This window comes from Coffea arabica, chromosome 6c, assembly GCF_036785885.1.
Source record: "Coffea arabica cultivar ET-39 chromosome 6c, Coffea Arabica ET-39 HiFi, whole genome shotgun sequence".
Lineage (NCBI taxonomy): Eukaryota > Viridiplantae > Streptophyta > Magnoliopsida > Gentianales > Rubiaceae > Coffea > Coffea arabica.
The window spans coordinates 10874632-10889240 of record NC_092320.1 but is presented as its reverse complement, the minus strand read 5'-3'; the positions used below and the strand labels follow the sequence as shown (position 1 = coordinate 10889240).

The 14609-nt window shown below is 38.2% G+C and overlaps 3 protein-coding genes and 1 pseudogene across 4 annotated transcripts; 2 read left to right on the top strand and 2 right to left on the bottom strand.

The window, feature by feature from the left end:
- The first annotated feature begins 479 nt into the window (after window positions 1-479).
- On the top strand, window positions 480-3915 carry LOC113691293 (mediator of RNA polymerase II transcription subunit 20a). Its single transcript, XM_072052831.1, has 6 exons — window positions 480-645; window positions 800-942; window positions 1092-1270; window positions 1825-1914; window positions 3130-3406; window positions 3482-3915. The coding sequence occupies exons 1-5, from the start codon at window positions 632-634 to the stop codon at window positions 3370-3372; spliced, it is 669 nt and encodes a 222-aa protein (XP_071908932.1). The 5' UTR covers window positions 480-631; the 3' UTR covers window positions 3373-3406; window positions 3482-3915.
- Window positions 3916-4337: 422 nt separating this feature from the next.
- LOC113694150 (uncharacterized) lies at window positions 4338-7383 on the top strand. 2 transcript variants are annotated; one of them, XM_027213008.2, is made up of 10 exons: window positions 4346-4721; window positions 4824-4882; window positions 5005-5065; window positions 5182-5221; window positions 5778-5882; window positions 5963-6009; window positions 6135-6195; window positions 6457-6548; window positions 6626-6856; window positions 7075-7383. In XM_027213008.2, the coding sequence occupies exons 1-10, from the start codon at window positions 4674-4676 to the stop codon at window positions 7222-7224; spliced, it is 894 nt and encodes a 297-aa protein (XP_027068809.2). In that variant the 5' UTR covers window positions 4346-4673; the 3' UTR covers window positions 7225-7383. The 2 variants fall into 2 exon arrangements, with proteins under 2 accessions (XP_027068810.2, XP_027068809.2); XM_027213009.2 differs by lacking the exon at window positions 5182-5221 and having other exon boundaries at window positions 4338-4721; window positions 5005-5105.
- An 8-nt stretch (window positions 7384-7391) lies between these two features.
- LOC113694149 (cytochrome P450 CYP72A616-like) lies at window positions 7392-11587 on the bottom strand (annotated as a pseudogene).
- Window positions 11588-11722: 135 nt separating this feature from the next.
- On the bottom strand, window positions 11723-12831 carry LOC113694151 (stress-response A/B barrel domain-containing protein UP3-like). Its single transcript, XM_027213010.2, has one exon. It carries the CDS (start codon window positions 12738-12740, stop codon window positions 11919-11921), a length of 822 nt encoding a protein of 273 aa, XP_027068811.1. The 5' UTR covers window positions 12741-12831; the 3' UTR covers window positions 11723-11918.
- Window positions 12832-14609: the final 1778 nt, after the last annotated feature.

The following is a 14609-nucleotide window of genomic DNA, read 5'->3' as shown; positions in this document are numbered from 1 at the left end:
TTTGTTTTGAAGAGAAATGATATTTACGCTCCGATTTTTGTTAATCGCACTTCCACTATCATTTTAATTATACTTTTTATTTATTAAATTATATATGATAAGATGAATAGCGATAATACAAATAACAGAAAAAGGGGTGCAAATAATATATTTCTCTTTTTAAGTTATAATAATAATTACAAATAACTCACATGATAGAATCAATACAAGAATACATGCATGATAACTCAACACTGCTACAGTATTAACTGGTAACTCGTACATAACAGGATAAATAACCAATACGTAACTCACATTTCAGTGAGAAACTGAGAATGAGAATAAATTGACGGTTAGTGAAACTCGAATTTAGGACATACCCGATAATGCCAACTCTACTGAACCTTCAACAAATCAGCAGAAGTCCAATCGAGCTAATCTAAGGTCGAGTTCGAACTCAATAGTCAATACTAGTTAAAAGGCAAAGCCTACTATTTGAGTTGGCTCGGGTTGTCCGCTCAACATTTTTCCACCCGCCATAGCCCCGATGTAATTTTGTTCTCGCTAAACTCGGTGGAAGAAAGTGCAAAACAAGCCCAAGAAATTATTCCAACGGATCAAATTCTTTCAGGCAACAGATACTGATTCCGCCATGCCCATCAAATGGTAAGCAAAAATCCCACGTATGAACTAGCATTATTCCCTGTTTTCAATTGGTAACTCACTGGATGTTGTTGTAGTGCACAAAAGATTATATACCATGACTGAGCTTTTGCAGATCAAACTGAATGTTTGATTATTTTTTTTCGGTTGTTTCTAGGGTTTTGCACTGGCAGCCTAATCCAGGCACAACAGTGAACACCCAAATTCTCACAGAAGTGTCTCAGTGTGTGGAGGGCATTAACGGGGTCAAGGAAGGAAGGTGGAAAGCTACTCTCAGCTTTTATAAACCCATGGTTAGAGGTAATTTTCTTAAGGGCTTTCTCTTTGTTGTATTTCCTATTTCGTGTTGTTGACGTTATAAATCGAGCTGCGGATTCGATTATCTCTTTTATTTTTATTGGGTTGGGATTTGAGATTTCTGATGATTTTCGTGGGTTCATATATGGTAGAACAAGCGAATGCGATGGAATTTCCTCGTGATTTTTTGGGGATTTCACTCCAAGAGCAGCCCAATAAGTATTACCTTGTGATAAGAGGGCAGCGGTTGATTGTTGAGGCAGATTCTACAATTCAGACAATTATGGAAAAACTGCAGTCATACAAAACAAGGGTAGCGCTTAATTTTGAGGTCTGTCAACTTTAGGATATTCATTTCACTATTTTATCTGCTCTTAAATTTTGTGTCTTGATAGACCATATTCACTACATGACTTTGGAAGAAGGGGGGGGGGGTGGGGTGAATGGAGAAGAGGGAGAGGGATAGGCAAATGGTTGAAGCAAAGTTTAACTGCAGAATGGTTAAAAAGAATGCAACAAAAATACGCGATAGTTCAAGAACTTGAATGGTCTTTTCTTGTATCTGACTGATCTTCATGCAAATATGTATTAGGTTGCAGAGCAAAATTATTTTTGTCCGCCCCATTAGAAAGCTCCTCCAGCATTACAATTTTGAAGCTTGATTCCATTTTTTCTCTCATCGCCATTTTCTAGGCCAACTAAAGCTGTGCAATTGTGTGTGCTCAGTAAAGGAGGGTGCTTTGAATGATTAACTAGTTAGATTGAACCATTGACAGTATAAGGAGCTGAGCTTGCAGTTGAAAATGCCTCTAATCTTGTTGAGCACATTGCGTACATATTTGTCTTGTATACTTACCACTAAACAATTGACTGTAATAAACGCAGGGCTTTCAGTATCAACTAGGAGACTTCCAGTTACGTGTGGGGAAAGTTGTTCCAATCCACTCTGAAAGTTTGAGGGGAATTGTTATGGAGGTAATTAGCTGTACTTAGAATTGCAAGTATGGTTGTTATAGAGCTAATGAACTTTACTGTACAACGATCTTGCTGTTTGTCACTTTTGATCGAAGTTTAAAGTCGTCTAAAGTGATAAGTTGTTGATTTTCTCCTTAAGTTTCTGTTCTTTGACCCACAATGCTTGGTTTTGCCAGTTAATATTTTCCTTCTGTTTGGACTTTGGGGGTTGGGGGATTTGTCACGGATTTTTCCTTTTTTTGAGAAATAAGTGTGAAATCTTTGCTCTGATGAGAGTTAACTCGAAGATTTTGATTTTGCTGATGATTCTTGTGGGTTGAGTTCCACAATGATCAATAATTCTGAAATTGTTATGGCGTAACTCTTTGCTTTACTTTTGATCTTTTGATTAATAATTGAGAACTTGAAATTAGGAATTGTGGTTCACAAGAATTCAATCATCTAAAAAGTAGACAAGATGAACGACTTACTAGTTATCACAATAAAATTAAGAACTGCTAGTCTTCTGAGTAATTAACAATAAAAACATTAGGAAGCTCTTGACCCTGTGACTTTTCACTTGGTAAAATCTAGACATTGACTTGCATCTTTCTTGCACTGGTCAATAACCAACCTATGAATGCATAGCTCAGCTAGAATAGAAGCCACAAAAACAAAGTTAGAGCGCATGAGAGAGGGATGCATCAGGGCCTAGTAGTTATCTTAATTTGCAGAGGGCAACGAGCAAAATGTTGGATGTCACTGATCTGAGTTGGGCCATACAGTTAGGACTCAGAACAATTATAAGCATCATAAGTAAGAAAAATGAAAACAGCACAAGAAATTATTGATGAATGCTATGAAATGATATTTCAGTATCTACATCATAGGTCTCGTAAGTTTTGTCCGAAACAAAGCAGTGCCTTTTAGAAATTGAAAAGTAGTCAAAAATTTTTTACTGTTGAAAAGAAGCCAACTTGTAGCTTCTGTACTAATAAATTTTCTGCGTCTTTTGCTAGCATTTCTTAGTTCATATGCTATGAATATCTTTGTTTTTTGTGGTGAATATCTTATCTGTCCTAAATGCTTCAGAACTTCATGTTTACTGCATCTTATACGATGCGGTTTGTGTATCAGCAATGAATTTGATATGACAGATATGGTGGTAACCATGACCCTCTTTCTTTCTCTTTTCCTTTTTTTTTTTCTTTAAAAAAAAAAAATTTTTTTTGGCAGATGGAGTATTTACCTATTTCATCATGGGAAAAATCACACCAAATCATGGGCGAGTTCTTTGATATATGGCAGGAAGCTCTCTCAAAAAGATCCTTGCCGGGTCATTTTGTGCATATTGAGCCCAACTTTGCAGAATATGGGCTGTCAGATGAATACAGTTCACAACACACGGCAGCACAGTATGCTAGTATTATGGCTCAAATGATAGCCACGGCTCAATCGGCACAAGCAGCTAGAAATTAGAGACTTTGGATACGAGTTTAATACTAACTAACAGGCATCTTTCTTTATCTGGCAGTTCTCTAGATACCACGTCTTTTCTTTTCTGATATTTAATTAATTTATCACACAGAAAAGCTGAAATCCAGTGGTTAGCAACATCATAATCACGGTGTACTTCAAAACGGCCCACTCCCAAACGACCTTGAGTTTGTTCCATGAGTTCTTTCTCCAACTTTCAATAAAGGCTGGATCTGAAGGCCACTCGAAGCTCACGCATCCATCTTGCCTTGCTACATGTAGCTGGGAGCTGTTGCGTCTTACTTTCCACCGGGAAAGGGGTAAAACAAGCTAGATCAAGAATCATGCCTTCAAACCGTCTGCTAAATCCCGAAGAAATGAAGTGACTTATCCTCTCTCAAGTTCCAAGAACTTTGTGGCTGGTATCTAGATAAAATAGCTTTCTACCAAAAACAATGAGAAGAGTCTATATGTTAACAGAGTCTGAGAGTTAAAACAAATGAGAATATGAATGACCGATCTCGTCTCCCATGGCACGTTATATCATATCTTCTTTCAAGAAGAGAAGGCGTCCACACAAAGATTTCCATCACAGAGTTTCAAGTTAAACTTAGTTTGTGAATGTCAAATAGTGATCACAGCGCGGTTGAAAAGTTAAAAATTAACACTTGTAGATAAAATATTGAATTAGGAGGATAACAAAATATTGCCACCCCACGAGCTCCATTCTTGTTTTTTTTTTTTTTTTTTTTAAAAAAAATTCTTTCTTTTTAGCTCACTAAGTTCTTTTCGTTAAAGATAATCATCAACAAAATTGTGCTGGCATACTTTAAGAGCTAATTTTTTACATTCTGATAGTATAGTGATTTTTTTTTTAATGTAAAATGTACATGATTTGAATGTATATGATCTAAACTTACTAGTGTAAAAAAATTTTGTACATATAAAAAACTTATTCACATTTTAATTGCATTAATCTTGATAAGCTTTTTGGGCCTAAAATCCTAAGGCCCAAAGCCTTATATAAAAAACTTAAAATTCATATTTTAGTTGCATTGATCTTGATAAAGCATTTTGGGCCTAAAATCCTAAGGCCCTAAGCCTCCGTGACTGGCCATCCTCCATTTTTTGCAGGACGCCTAAAACCTCCACGCTCTCCTTTTTCTCAGCCTCCACAACCGCTCTTTTAGTTTCAGCTTTGCCGTGTATCCCAAACTACATTCAACTCCGCAGTACATAAAGAGTTCACCAACAATAACGTGACTGCTCCTAACTTTTTTGATCATCTGATTATTGATTTTGTCATGGATCCAGAGTCTCTAGCAACCACGACCACCAATGCACCTAGGAAGGTATATAAGTAGCCTTTCTTAAGATTCTAAATAATCCCAAGTTTGGATGATTTCCAACGCGGGGTTTTGATTAAAAAAAGATTGGTTTGGAATTTAATGTAGGTGAGGTTTGCACCAAAAGTTCCTCCACGCAGAGACCAAAAGACTGTCGTCACCAAAGCGTAAAAACTCGGTCTTTTTATCATAGAGCAAGATACTGTGTTTGGATTGAATATTACAAATTCGTGCTGGTTGCGACTTTTTTTCGCATTACTGTGTATCAAAATGTTGTTGATCGTTTCAGTGAGAAGGTTGAAGATGCCGTTGATGCTGCTCAGGCTGAGGAACTATTACGCCGGCTTAATGTATTTGTGCTCTCCCATCACAGTTGTTTGATTCTTCATGGTTTGGAAGTTTTGTTGGTTAAATCATCATTGTTAGTGCTCTGTTTTATGAAAGATGATTGCTTCGTTATATGTAGGAATCTTCTGTCAACGTAAAGCCTAAATTTGAAAGGAAAGGTACGTAAGCTCTTCTTTTAGCATTTTCGAAGTGTAGAAGTGAGACGTTTGTAATCCGGTATATGTTTTTTATTTGAAATCCCAAATGCAAAAGCTGCTCCTTTCATTTGTTTCCATTGATTTTGTTTTTTCTTGGCTTTGATTATTTATTTCATGTCATTGATTTGCAGGATATTTATGTAATGTAGCATAATTTACTGGATGCATGATATTCGTACTATCCTTGTAGTATTATTATTTTATGAGTTGGAATTGTGCGAAGAAACGTGTTGAAAGGTTGTTTGCCTCAATTAAGTTTCTTTAGCACTTTCTTGTGTCCCTTGCATTTGAAAAGCACTAGTACAAAGCTGACCGTAGTACAATTAATCAAGAAAATGTTAAACATCCTCTCTCACGACTACTCTGCTATCACCACGTTGGTTCTGGTTTGAAGTTCAAACTGATTGCATACTTGCATAGATTGACTATTTCTGTATTGCTGCATCCTCTGTCAAGAGATTATATATGTTTAAGCTCTTGAACCAACATTGCTTAAATCCTTTCTTCCTTTTTGAAGCTGGACCGGCACATGTGGCATTTGGCTATGGAGGCTCATCACCTTCAATGAGGTCATATGGTGCTCCCAAGGGTGTAAGCACGCATCATAGTTCATATCCTAATGGCAAGTGCTTTTCTAAAGTGTGAATATGCTGCTATAATGATGCTTGGTGCTGCATTTCACTTTAATCTGCATTTCTGCAGCTGGAGGTGCTATGCGTAGAGTGGAGAAAGAATACAAAGAACCGTGGGTAGGTGGCAGCTGATGCAGTTTCTTTATCATTCAAGTTCTAAGACTGATTATCCACTCTGAAGTTTTGATATTGTCCATCATACTCTTTTCTTGAGTTGCCTTCTTCTGCTTGTGTTATTATAGGATTATTATACCAATTATCCTGTAACACTTCCTTTAAGGAGACCATACTCGGGGGATCCAGGTAATCATTTTGGATAAAATGCCTTTCGACTTTCAAGGAGTAACCTAATGAGAGTGCTTTAACCTAGTCAGAAAAATTCTTAAAATTGTACGAGCATGGACCACTCTGCTCAATAAGCTTTTGGTCTGCTGTTGTTTGGGTAATGATAACATCTCATGAGCACTGAGGTGGACTTGTGTGCTTTCTTCCTCTTCTATAAATGGGGAAGTTACCAACCTTCCTAGGTACTTTTACACATTATCTTGCTCCTCTGACATGCAGAACATCTTGATCAAGAGGAATTTGATGAGGCCTCAGAAAGCTTGAACTATGATGAATGCTCCACAAATGCTGCTGTAGAGCTTGGTCTAACGGTTGGTAATGCTATACAAAAATTACATTGTTACTATTATTAGAATGATGGGCATAATGAAAATGGAGTACTTTGCAGGAAGGAAAGGAAACCATGTTGTTTCTTCAATTACCTGCAAGCATGCCTATGATAAAGCAATTGCCTAATACGGCTGGCAGTGAGATGGCAGATACTTCTAAACCAACAAAGAGTGGAGAACTTTTGCAGAAGTCCTGTAGTTTGGATGAGTTGCCAGCAGGATTTATGGGTAAAATTTTAGTTTACAGGAGTGGCGCTGTCAAGCTGAAGCTTGGTGACAACCTTTATGATGTAAGTAGGCATGTTTCATGGATATAACATGGAATTTATGTATGTAACTCATAAAAATGCTCTGTCATCGTCCTTAACCTCTCCGAGGCAAGAAAAAGAAAAGGAAAAATGTTATTTCTCTTATGTTAAGAACTGCAAATGGTTTTGCTGCTGTAAACAACATACTCAGAGAAGAAACAATTATAATATGTATGATGATATTTTGATGATTTATGCAGGTTTCGGTAGGTTTGGATTGTGTATTTGCACAAGATGTTGTTGCCATTAACGATGAAGAAAAGCATTGTTGTACTGTGGGGGAGCTCGATAAGCGCGTCATCATAACCCCAGATGTGGACTCGATGTTAGATGGAATGGCTGACTTGTAGTATATGCACTTGTTAAGCCATGTTCTTTTGCAGAGCAATTTATTTCATCCTTTAAAATGGATTTGTTGCGGTCAGAACATCCATTCATGATGTAAAACAAACAAACAAATTTCAGAATTATTTTTACACAAGGAAATGAATAATCACAAATTGTCAGAATCATGAGATTCTGCGTGCGCAGAAATTCTGATCATAAAAAAAATCAGTGAACGGTTTTGTTGAGAAATATTTCTCGGGTGACATAAATCACGGCATGACATTTCTTACTTTTTTAGTGGGTCTTTGAGAACATCTTAGGGCTTCAGTGTCCTGAGTCGCGATTAGGCCTTGTTTGGATTGCTGTTTTCCGTCAAAAAATTATGTCGTTTTCCGTAATCACATTTTCCTATTATCTTTTTCTCTCACAATAATTTTTCTATGAAAAATCATGAAAAATGCAATCCAAACTCAACCTAAACTTCCTTTAATATGATGGGAGCTCCATGTTGGGGTTGAAGAGCCATGACAGAATTGGGGGCATGAGCGTAGGATGGCGAGAGCTCGAATGAGAAATTTTGTAGTATGATGGATAATGCTACCTTTGCTTCCATCAGTGCAAAATGTTGGCCAATGCAAGTTTTGGGACCCCACCCAAAAGGGAAGAATGCTAGTTGATTTTTCGAAGCCTTTGATAATCCTCCAGAGAACCTTTCAGGTTTAAATTCCTCTGCATCACTGCCCCATAGCTCAGGATCACGATGGGTGAGTAATAAGGGCAGCGTAAGATCTACCCCTGCTGGAAGAGAGAGATTTCCTATCTTTGTTTCTTGGTATGTATGTTTATACAGAGCGATAGTTGGCGGATATAATCTGAGGACTTCATGAAGAATCATGGTTACCTGTAAATATTCCCAATCATTAGCACTAAATGTCATAATCTAATACTATTTAACTAATAAAAACAGGTCGATCAGTAAATATTTAATTTAAGTCTCAGTAAAAATTTCCACAACTCAAATAAACACAGTTCATGTCTCCGCTTCCTAGGCGTAGGAAGAAGTAAGGAAAGAAAAAGAACTACGGGGAATGGATTGAACATGAAGCATTTTCTATTAAAAGGAATTGACAGCTTGGTCTTGGTATTACTTCCATTTGAATATTTTGCTCTAGTTGGCGTTTGAAAAAAGAACCACGTTAAAACCCTATCTCTGTCAATTACCACTGCTTTTCTTTGATGAGTTTTACAATATGACCTTCATCCAAGTGTTGCATGAAGGCCATTTTGGAGGTTAACTCTGGTTCCTATAACTGAGTTATGATCAGCTCAGAGGATGTTTAAGGAACACGTAGTTTTAAAGTACCTAAGTGATTTTTCAGTATTAAATGAACTGGTACTTCTATAAAAGTTAACTACTATGTCTGAAAGAAGTAAAGAGCAGTACTCACGGATTTAAGTTGGCTTATAGTTTTAGCATCAGGATGCTCTTTCCCACACACTGTCAGAACTTCTTCCCTTGCCTTCTCTTGCCAGTCTGGGTGCATTGCCAGGATGACCATCGTCCATGTTAACAAGCTTGAGGATGTCTCTCGACCGGCTATGTAGAACTGCTTGCATTCCTCTATTATTTCTTTGATGGTCATCTTGTTACCATCTTTGTTATATGGACTAGACTGCAGGCTGTTTTCGTCATTAGACTGCAAGAGCAGGCCAAGTAGATCATCTGTATTTGTTTGTCCAGTTCTCATCAGGGTTCTCTTTCTCTCAATCAAAGTCCTGAGCATTGAAGTAATGTTCTTGTCCAAACTTTTTCTTCTCTGGCTCTTTTTGGTTGGAATGAATCTGGTCATTAGTATGGTAAGGATATCATACAATTTAGAATTGTCTCGTAATGAGGCCATTAGGTATATTTGCAATGCCTAACGACAGTGACTGAAAAAGACCAAGCTCATATGTGAACGGTAATGTACCTAAGACCAGGTATGTACGAGCTTTGCAAGGCTTCAGCAACCAAACTTTGCAGCTCTATCTGAAGCTTTAGTATTTGATTTCCTTCATCGAAGTTGCTTCCAAATGCTGTCCGAGAAATAATATCTCCAGTCAGCTCCTGAAAGTCAGGCCAGACATCTATTTCGCTGGTTCCACCAAGAGCAATTGATTTCTTCCATTTTTCTACCAGCAAGACACAACTCTCTGCAAATATTGACACCATTCCCTATTTTGACACGACATTAATTTGAGAATCCATACTGTTAAATCATACATCCCAGGCTTCTTAGTACCATCTTAAAAATGATATCTGGAGATAAGGGCTTGAAAATTACCTTTAGTTTCTCCAATTTGAATGCAGGAGTCATTATCTTCCTGTGAGTAGCCCATATTTCACCCTCTAGAAGTGTCAATCCTTCTGTAAGAGTGAGCACAAGAGGGTCCAACGCAAACGGTGTTATACCAATGTGACCTTGCTTATTAGCTAGGACTTCTTTTATTATCTCTGGATCCGTAATGTTCAACCTTGGAGTTGTCCCTGCCCAACATAGTGATATCTTCCCTGTATGCATGCGAAACGCCTCTTGGGAAACTACAATTTGTAACGATACATTTCCATTGTAAGATGTAACCTACCATATTTTTTAACTGTGTTGTGAGTGAAGGGATCGACGCGTGGTGCAATCTGATGAGAGAGGCTGGCTCATTGGTTTCGACCATGCTTCAGTAATTTGATTCATGAAGTCTTTCATGTGGCCAATCAGAAGTTTGTAGGGGTGGCCTTCAATTCCTTGCTGTTTTAAGTGCCTTTCAAACCATTTTGGCTTCCACCAAATGGAGTAAAAAACTTTCAGAAAGAAGTAGCTCGCCAGGAGTAGAGAAGCAACTTTTAGGGAGAGGATTTTCAAATCTTCCATTGGGTTAAAAATTTTCAGCTACTGGGCTCTTGGTTCTGTTGAATGCTTTATGGTTTCTCCAATTAGATATTTATATTGGTGCCTTTCTGGAACATCAGTTTGAAAATTAATCAACGATAGTTGCTATTGATCGAGCGCTTCCAAGAATTTTCTTCCTCCTTGTCAGACTAAACTACCACTACCTTTCGTATCTTTCATTATTTGACTGCTTAATGATCTTGCGGGAGGGTCCAAATAAGCTAAGTGAAACGCTAGATACTTGTATCCCTTTCTCAATTCGAATTTAAATTTTACTTTTTATATGCTTGGCATGCATCTAAGAATGCTAGTGAGTGTAAATTTTATTAGTTCATGTTATAGATGATGAAAGAGAAGTCATGGGTCGAAGAATTTTGCTTTTACGTGAAAAGCAAGCAATTACTAGCAAATCCCAGAAAAGTCAAATCTCAAAAAAAACTGAAAAATCAAAATTTACTTTTCGATTCCATCAGCCGCCCCTAGACTTTCAGAATTTTGGGTTAGGGTAAAGTTGAAAGTTCTTTAAAACTGCGTTTTGATTTTTCCTTTCCTTTATGTTTTTTTGGGATAATTCTTTAGCAGATTTTTGGTCTCCTTCTTGTCGATAGCTCATAGATATATCGAGTGGTCAACAATGAATGAAAGACTGCATTATGTTTTAGAGAGGCAGACCTGTTAACTAAGGAAAATTGGATATATCATCTGCACGCTTAAAATGTTAGTTCCGCAGAAAGGAACAATGCCATATACACCTGTTGGTCGTACTTTAGGGAAGAGATTGACAACCACCAGCCAACTTTTAGGCTTGACATTTTTGTGGATACATACAGGTCTGGACTTGAAGAAAAGCACAGGATGGGCATCACTTGACAAGCGATAAAAGGGCAGGGCGAGGGAAGGTGGGTAAGGATGGCATTGGCACTTGGAAATCACTTGAAAGTGTATCTATCGCAGTTTTCTTTGTTTAATGTGGTCATCTTCAGTCATTGTGGCCTGTGAGAGAGCAGACTGAACCGTATGTATTAATTTCTTCTTTTCATCATCATCATCATCCTTGCACAAGATGAAATGATCAACTTCAAAAGTAGTTCCAGTTCTACTGGATGCTGCTACTACTACTACTACTATAGAGAACCAAACCACCCCTTTCAAATTTGTCAGTTGTGCTGTCATTGGTTGCACAGCATCACTTCACACTTAAAACAAACAATTTTTCGTGATCAAGCGGTCGACTTCCATGACAGAAATCGAACTGAGGAGAGGAGGCTGATAGGGCTCAAGACACAAAAAAATTGCAAAATTGCTATCGTTGTTGTATGCTCGTGCCTGAAGGTCTTCTGTTTGAAATCTTTCAATTAGGCCCAGAAAGACTGTTGTGTTGCAAAAGGGTGATGCATGGAGGATGTTAGAGCTCTCTTTCCAATCAAGAATGACACCCCTTTTTGTGTTTGTATGGGATTAACTAGTAAAAATTACCAAAGAAAAATACTCTTAAACAAGTAATAATAAGAACAGATCTCCTTTTTTTTTTTTTATAAATGCAAAATAGAACTAGTAACTTGAGAGCAAAAGTAACATAGCAGAAAATATGAAAAACTGAACACTTCAATACTTCATCTTCTTCTCATCATTATTTATTAGCACCATTCTAGTTTCAAAGTCTAATATCACCCTAAACAACAACGACGACATTGAACATTCATGCAGTCCAGTAAAGCGTAAAAGAGAAATGGCCAATAAAAATATGCTTGGCGAAACTGGACAATTGAATGAACAGAGAATTGTACCCTTCTTCAGAGGCTAGCCGTCTGCGACGAAGGAACCACGTAATCCAGCACCACCACACCATCTACCTTATCCCTAGCCAAATCCTTCTGCTTATCGGCCGCCTCCGATTCCGCATCCAATCCCTCCAATTCATTGACCCCCTTGAAAACCGCAATAGAGGCGATCGAAAACCCTTTCGCTCTCCCGGGAGAAAAGTTCTCCCCGAAACTCAACTGCTCAATCCCCGGAAACTTCTCTTTGATTCCTCCAATCGCCCCCAAAACCTCATTTCTCTCATCCTCCCCTGAGCCCTCCTTCAATTTCAAAAATGTGACCCTCATAGCCGAACCGGGAGGAATTTTAACGGCGCCGGCGCCACTGGCGACCCAATCGACAGCCATATTGTCATCGATGATAGGCTTGACGTAATTGGTGACGACGGCGACGTGGTCGGGGTGTGCGGAGTAAGCATCGAGGTCGGATTTGGAGGCGTAGCGAGAGTGGAGCATGTGAGTGAAGGTGAGAGAGGAGGATCGGGACCGGAGGAGCGGGCCGGCGGTGAGGTGGAGGACGGAATCGAGTGAGGTGAGACTGCTGAGGTTGTTGAGCATGGCGGTTGCTTTGGAAGGGTCAATGTCTGGTTTGACTTTGAAGAGGACGATATGCTCGATGAACTCAGGTGGATTGCTGGCGGACATTTTGATGGACGGTTGTGATTGAGCGGCGTAGAGGCGGGTAGTGGCGGGAAAGTAGAAGGATTTGAGCGGAGAAGAAGAAGAGCGGGGAGGAGGAAATGATAAGATGCTTGTGCGACCGTAAACTGCTGCTCTTACACCTCCACACAGCATTTTTTCTGATGTTCGAGATTGCTCAGTCGCACTTGATTCGCCCCGTTTTGACTTTATATCTTTGACTGTGATTGCTGATTCCAGCTTTTTATTCGTCGTTGATACTGTGGAAATGTTTTTGAGTCCGTCGACCCTAGGTTCGAGTTTTGTTTGGTACTACTAGCAGTCTGGTACTAGCTTAGCTGGCTAGCGGATTATTTTAGAAACTTTTTTTTTTTTTCCAAATATGAATATTCACCTCAGTTTAATTTGTAAAATTCTCGAGATGGATGGACGTGATTTTGTTTTTTTCAGAAATAAAATGCGCTGGCCGATGAGAATATTTTGGTAAGCATAATAAATTAATATGGCCATGGTCTATATTTCTTAATTCCCATGGGTTTAAATCTAATAGGATAATAACAGTACAAGGCCCTGATACGGTTAAAACTTTCAACTATCAAAATATGTGTTTTTTGGTATTTATAGGAAATATTTTTTCAATAGTTAATACTAGTAGTTATATAACAGGTAAAGTTCTTTAATTTGTACAGGCAAATGAGGAAACACAAATACATTTGGGACTTGATTGCAAAGAGCGACAACTTTGCAAAACCGCTCAATTGCAATCGGCCCACTCACCCGTCATTACTATTACTACCTCTAGCTGGAAAAATGACCCAACATCTTAACCAGATACTAGCATTCTTCAGGGCTTCTAAAATTATGAAAGATTCTTAGGAGAAGGTTTTGGCCCAGCCATACCGACACTACACTATAAGCTCCCTAAAAAAAAAAAAAAAAAAAAATTATGCTACAAGCCTTTTAGTTTGGATACCACTATTGGAAAAGAAATTTTAAACATTATTATTTTGCTTGAATGATAAACATAATTTCCAATCACCTCTTTGTTTCATATTATAAAAAATAATATTATATTATTTTAAAAATTAATTTTCTATACGCTATCAGTGTATATATACTATCACCGTTGAATTGAATGTACGACAACTAATTTTAATTTGAATTTGAAATGTAAATTTTAAACATATATCACGTATTCAATCATGACAGCCAAACGGAACAACAATCAGATAAAGATAAGGTCATACCAAGTGGAAGAAACCTTTCATCAACAGTCAAATAAAGCGAGTTATGAGTTTTGAAACAACAAATAAAAATCTACCGTCACTTGCGTGTGTGTGGAATGTAGAGTGTCAAATTCACCACGTTGTTGATTGAATGTTGACGAGCTTCCTCTTTCTTTCAAAAAAAACCCGCAATCGCTCCCGATTCGTTCCACCTTTATTTCCCGGAAGGAGTAGCATTAACTTGAAAAGTCATTAAAGCATGCTGCCTTATTCATTACTCAATGCAATTTCTTCTTCTTTTTTTTTTTTTTTGGGCAGCGGCAACGTTGCCTTTATATCTCCCTCCTCATCTAGTCGAGATTCCCCAGGAGAAAGGGATCAAATCTGTAGTTGTAGCTTATATACGTGAATCCAATCTCACTTCCATTCACTCATCATCCATTCTGAGGAAAGATTCCTGAATAGCAGGCTAAGAGCAGTCTTATCAGTCCTTGTCCCTTATGCATGCTCCAGTAAGAAAGTCCCTTGCTTCGGCTAGTAAGGGTTTTCATTCTTGTCGGAGAGACACTATGCAGGAATCAAGAACGCTGATCCAGTTTCATTGGCTGCAGGGAAAGAGATGCCCCTTTTCATCCAAGAAGATCAATGCCAACCGGCACTTAAACTATTGTTATATCTCCCTCAAAACTCTCTTACACGAACTCCAATGTTTGTGTTAAATAGGCATTAGCAGCAGAGGGGAAGTCCCCAGAGAAGTCGAAATAGATGGCCTTAAACCATATGTGTAGTTGTGACTTGT

What these genes read in the sequence shown, in the direction of transcription:
- LOC113694150 (XM_027213009.2), top strand. Translation starts at nt 4,674, where the DNA reads ATGGATCCAGAGTCTCTAGCAACCACGACCACCAATGCACCTAGGAAG. An exon ending in TCATAGTTCATATCCTAATG is followed by an intron (nt 5,883 to 5,962) that starts GCAAGTGCTTTT and finishes GCATTTCTGCAG; the next exon opens with CTGGAGGTGCTATGCGTAGA. An exon ending in TTGGTGACAACCTTTATGAT is followed by an intron (nt 6,857 to 7,074) that starts GTAAGTAGGCAT and finishes TGATTTATGCAG; the next exon opens with GTTTCGGTAGGTTTGGATTG.
- LOC113691293 (XM_072052831.1), top strand. An exon ending in TTATAAACCCATGGTTAGAG is followed by an intron (nt 943 to 1,091) that starts GTAATTTTCTTA and finishes CATATATGGTAG; the next exon opens with AACAAGCGAATGCGATGGAA. An exon ending in TGAGGGGAATTGTTATGGAG is followed by an intron (nt 1,915 to 3,129) that starts GTAATTAGCTGT and finishes TTTTTTTGGCAG; the next exon opens with ATGGAGTATTTACCTATTTC.
- LOC113694151 (XM_027213010.2), bottom strand. Translation starts at nt 12,740, where the DNA reads ATGCTGTGTGGAGGTGTAAGAGCAGCAGTTTACGGTCGCACAAGCATC.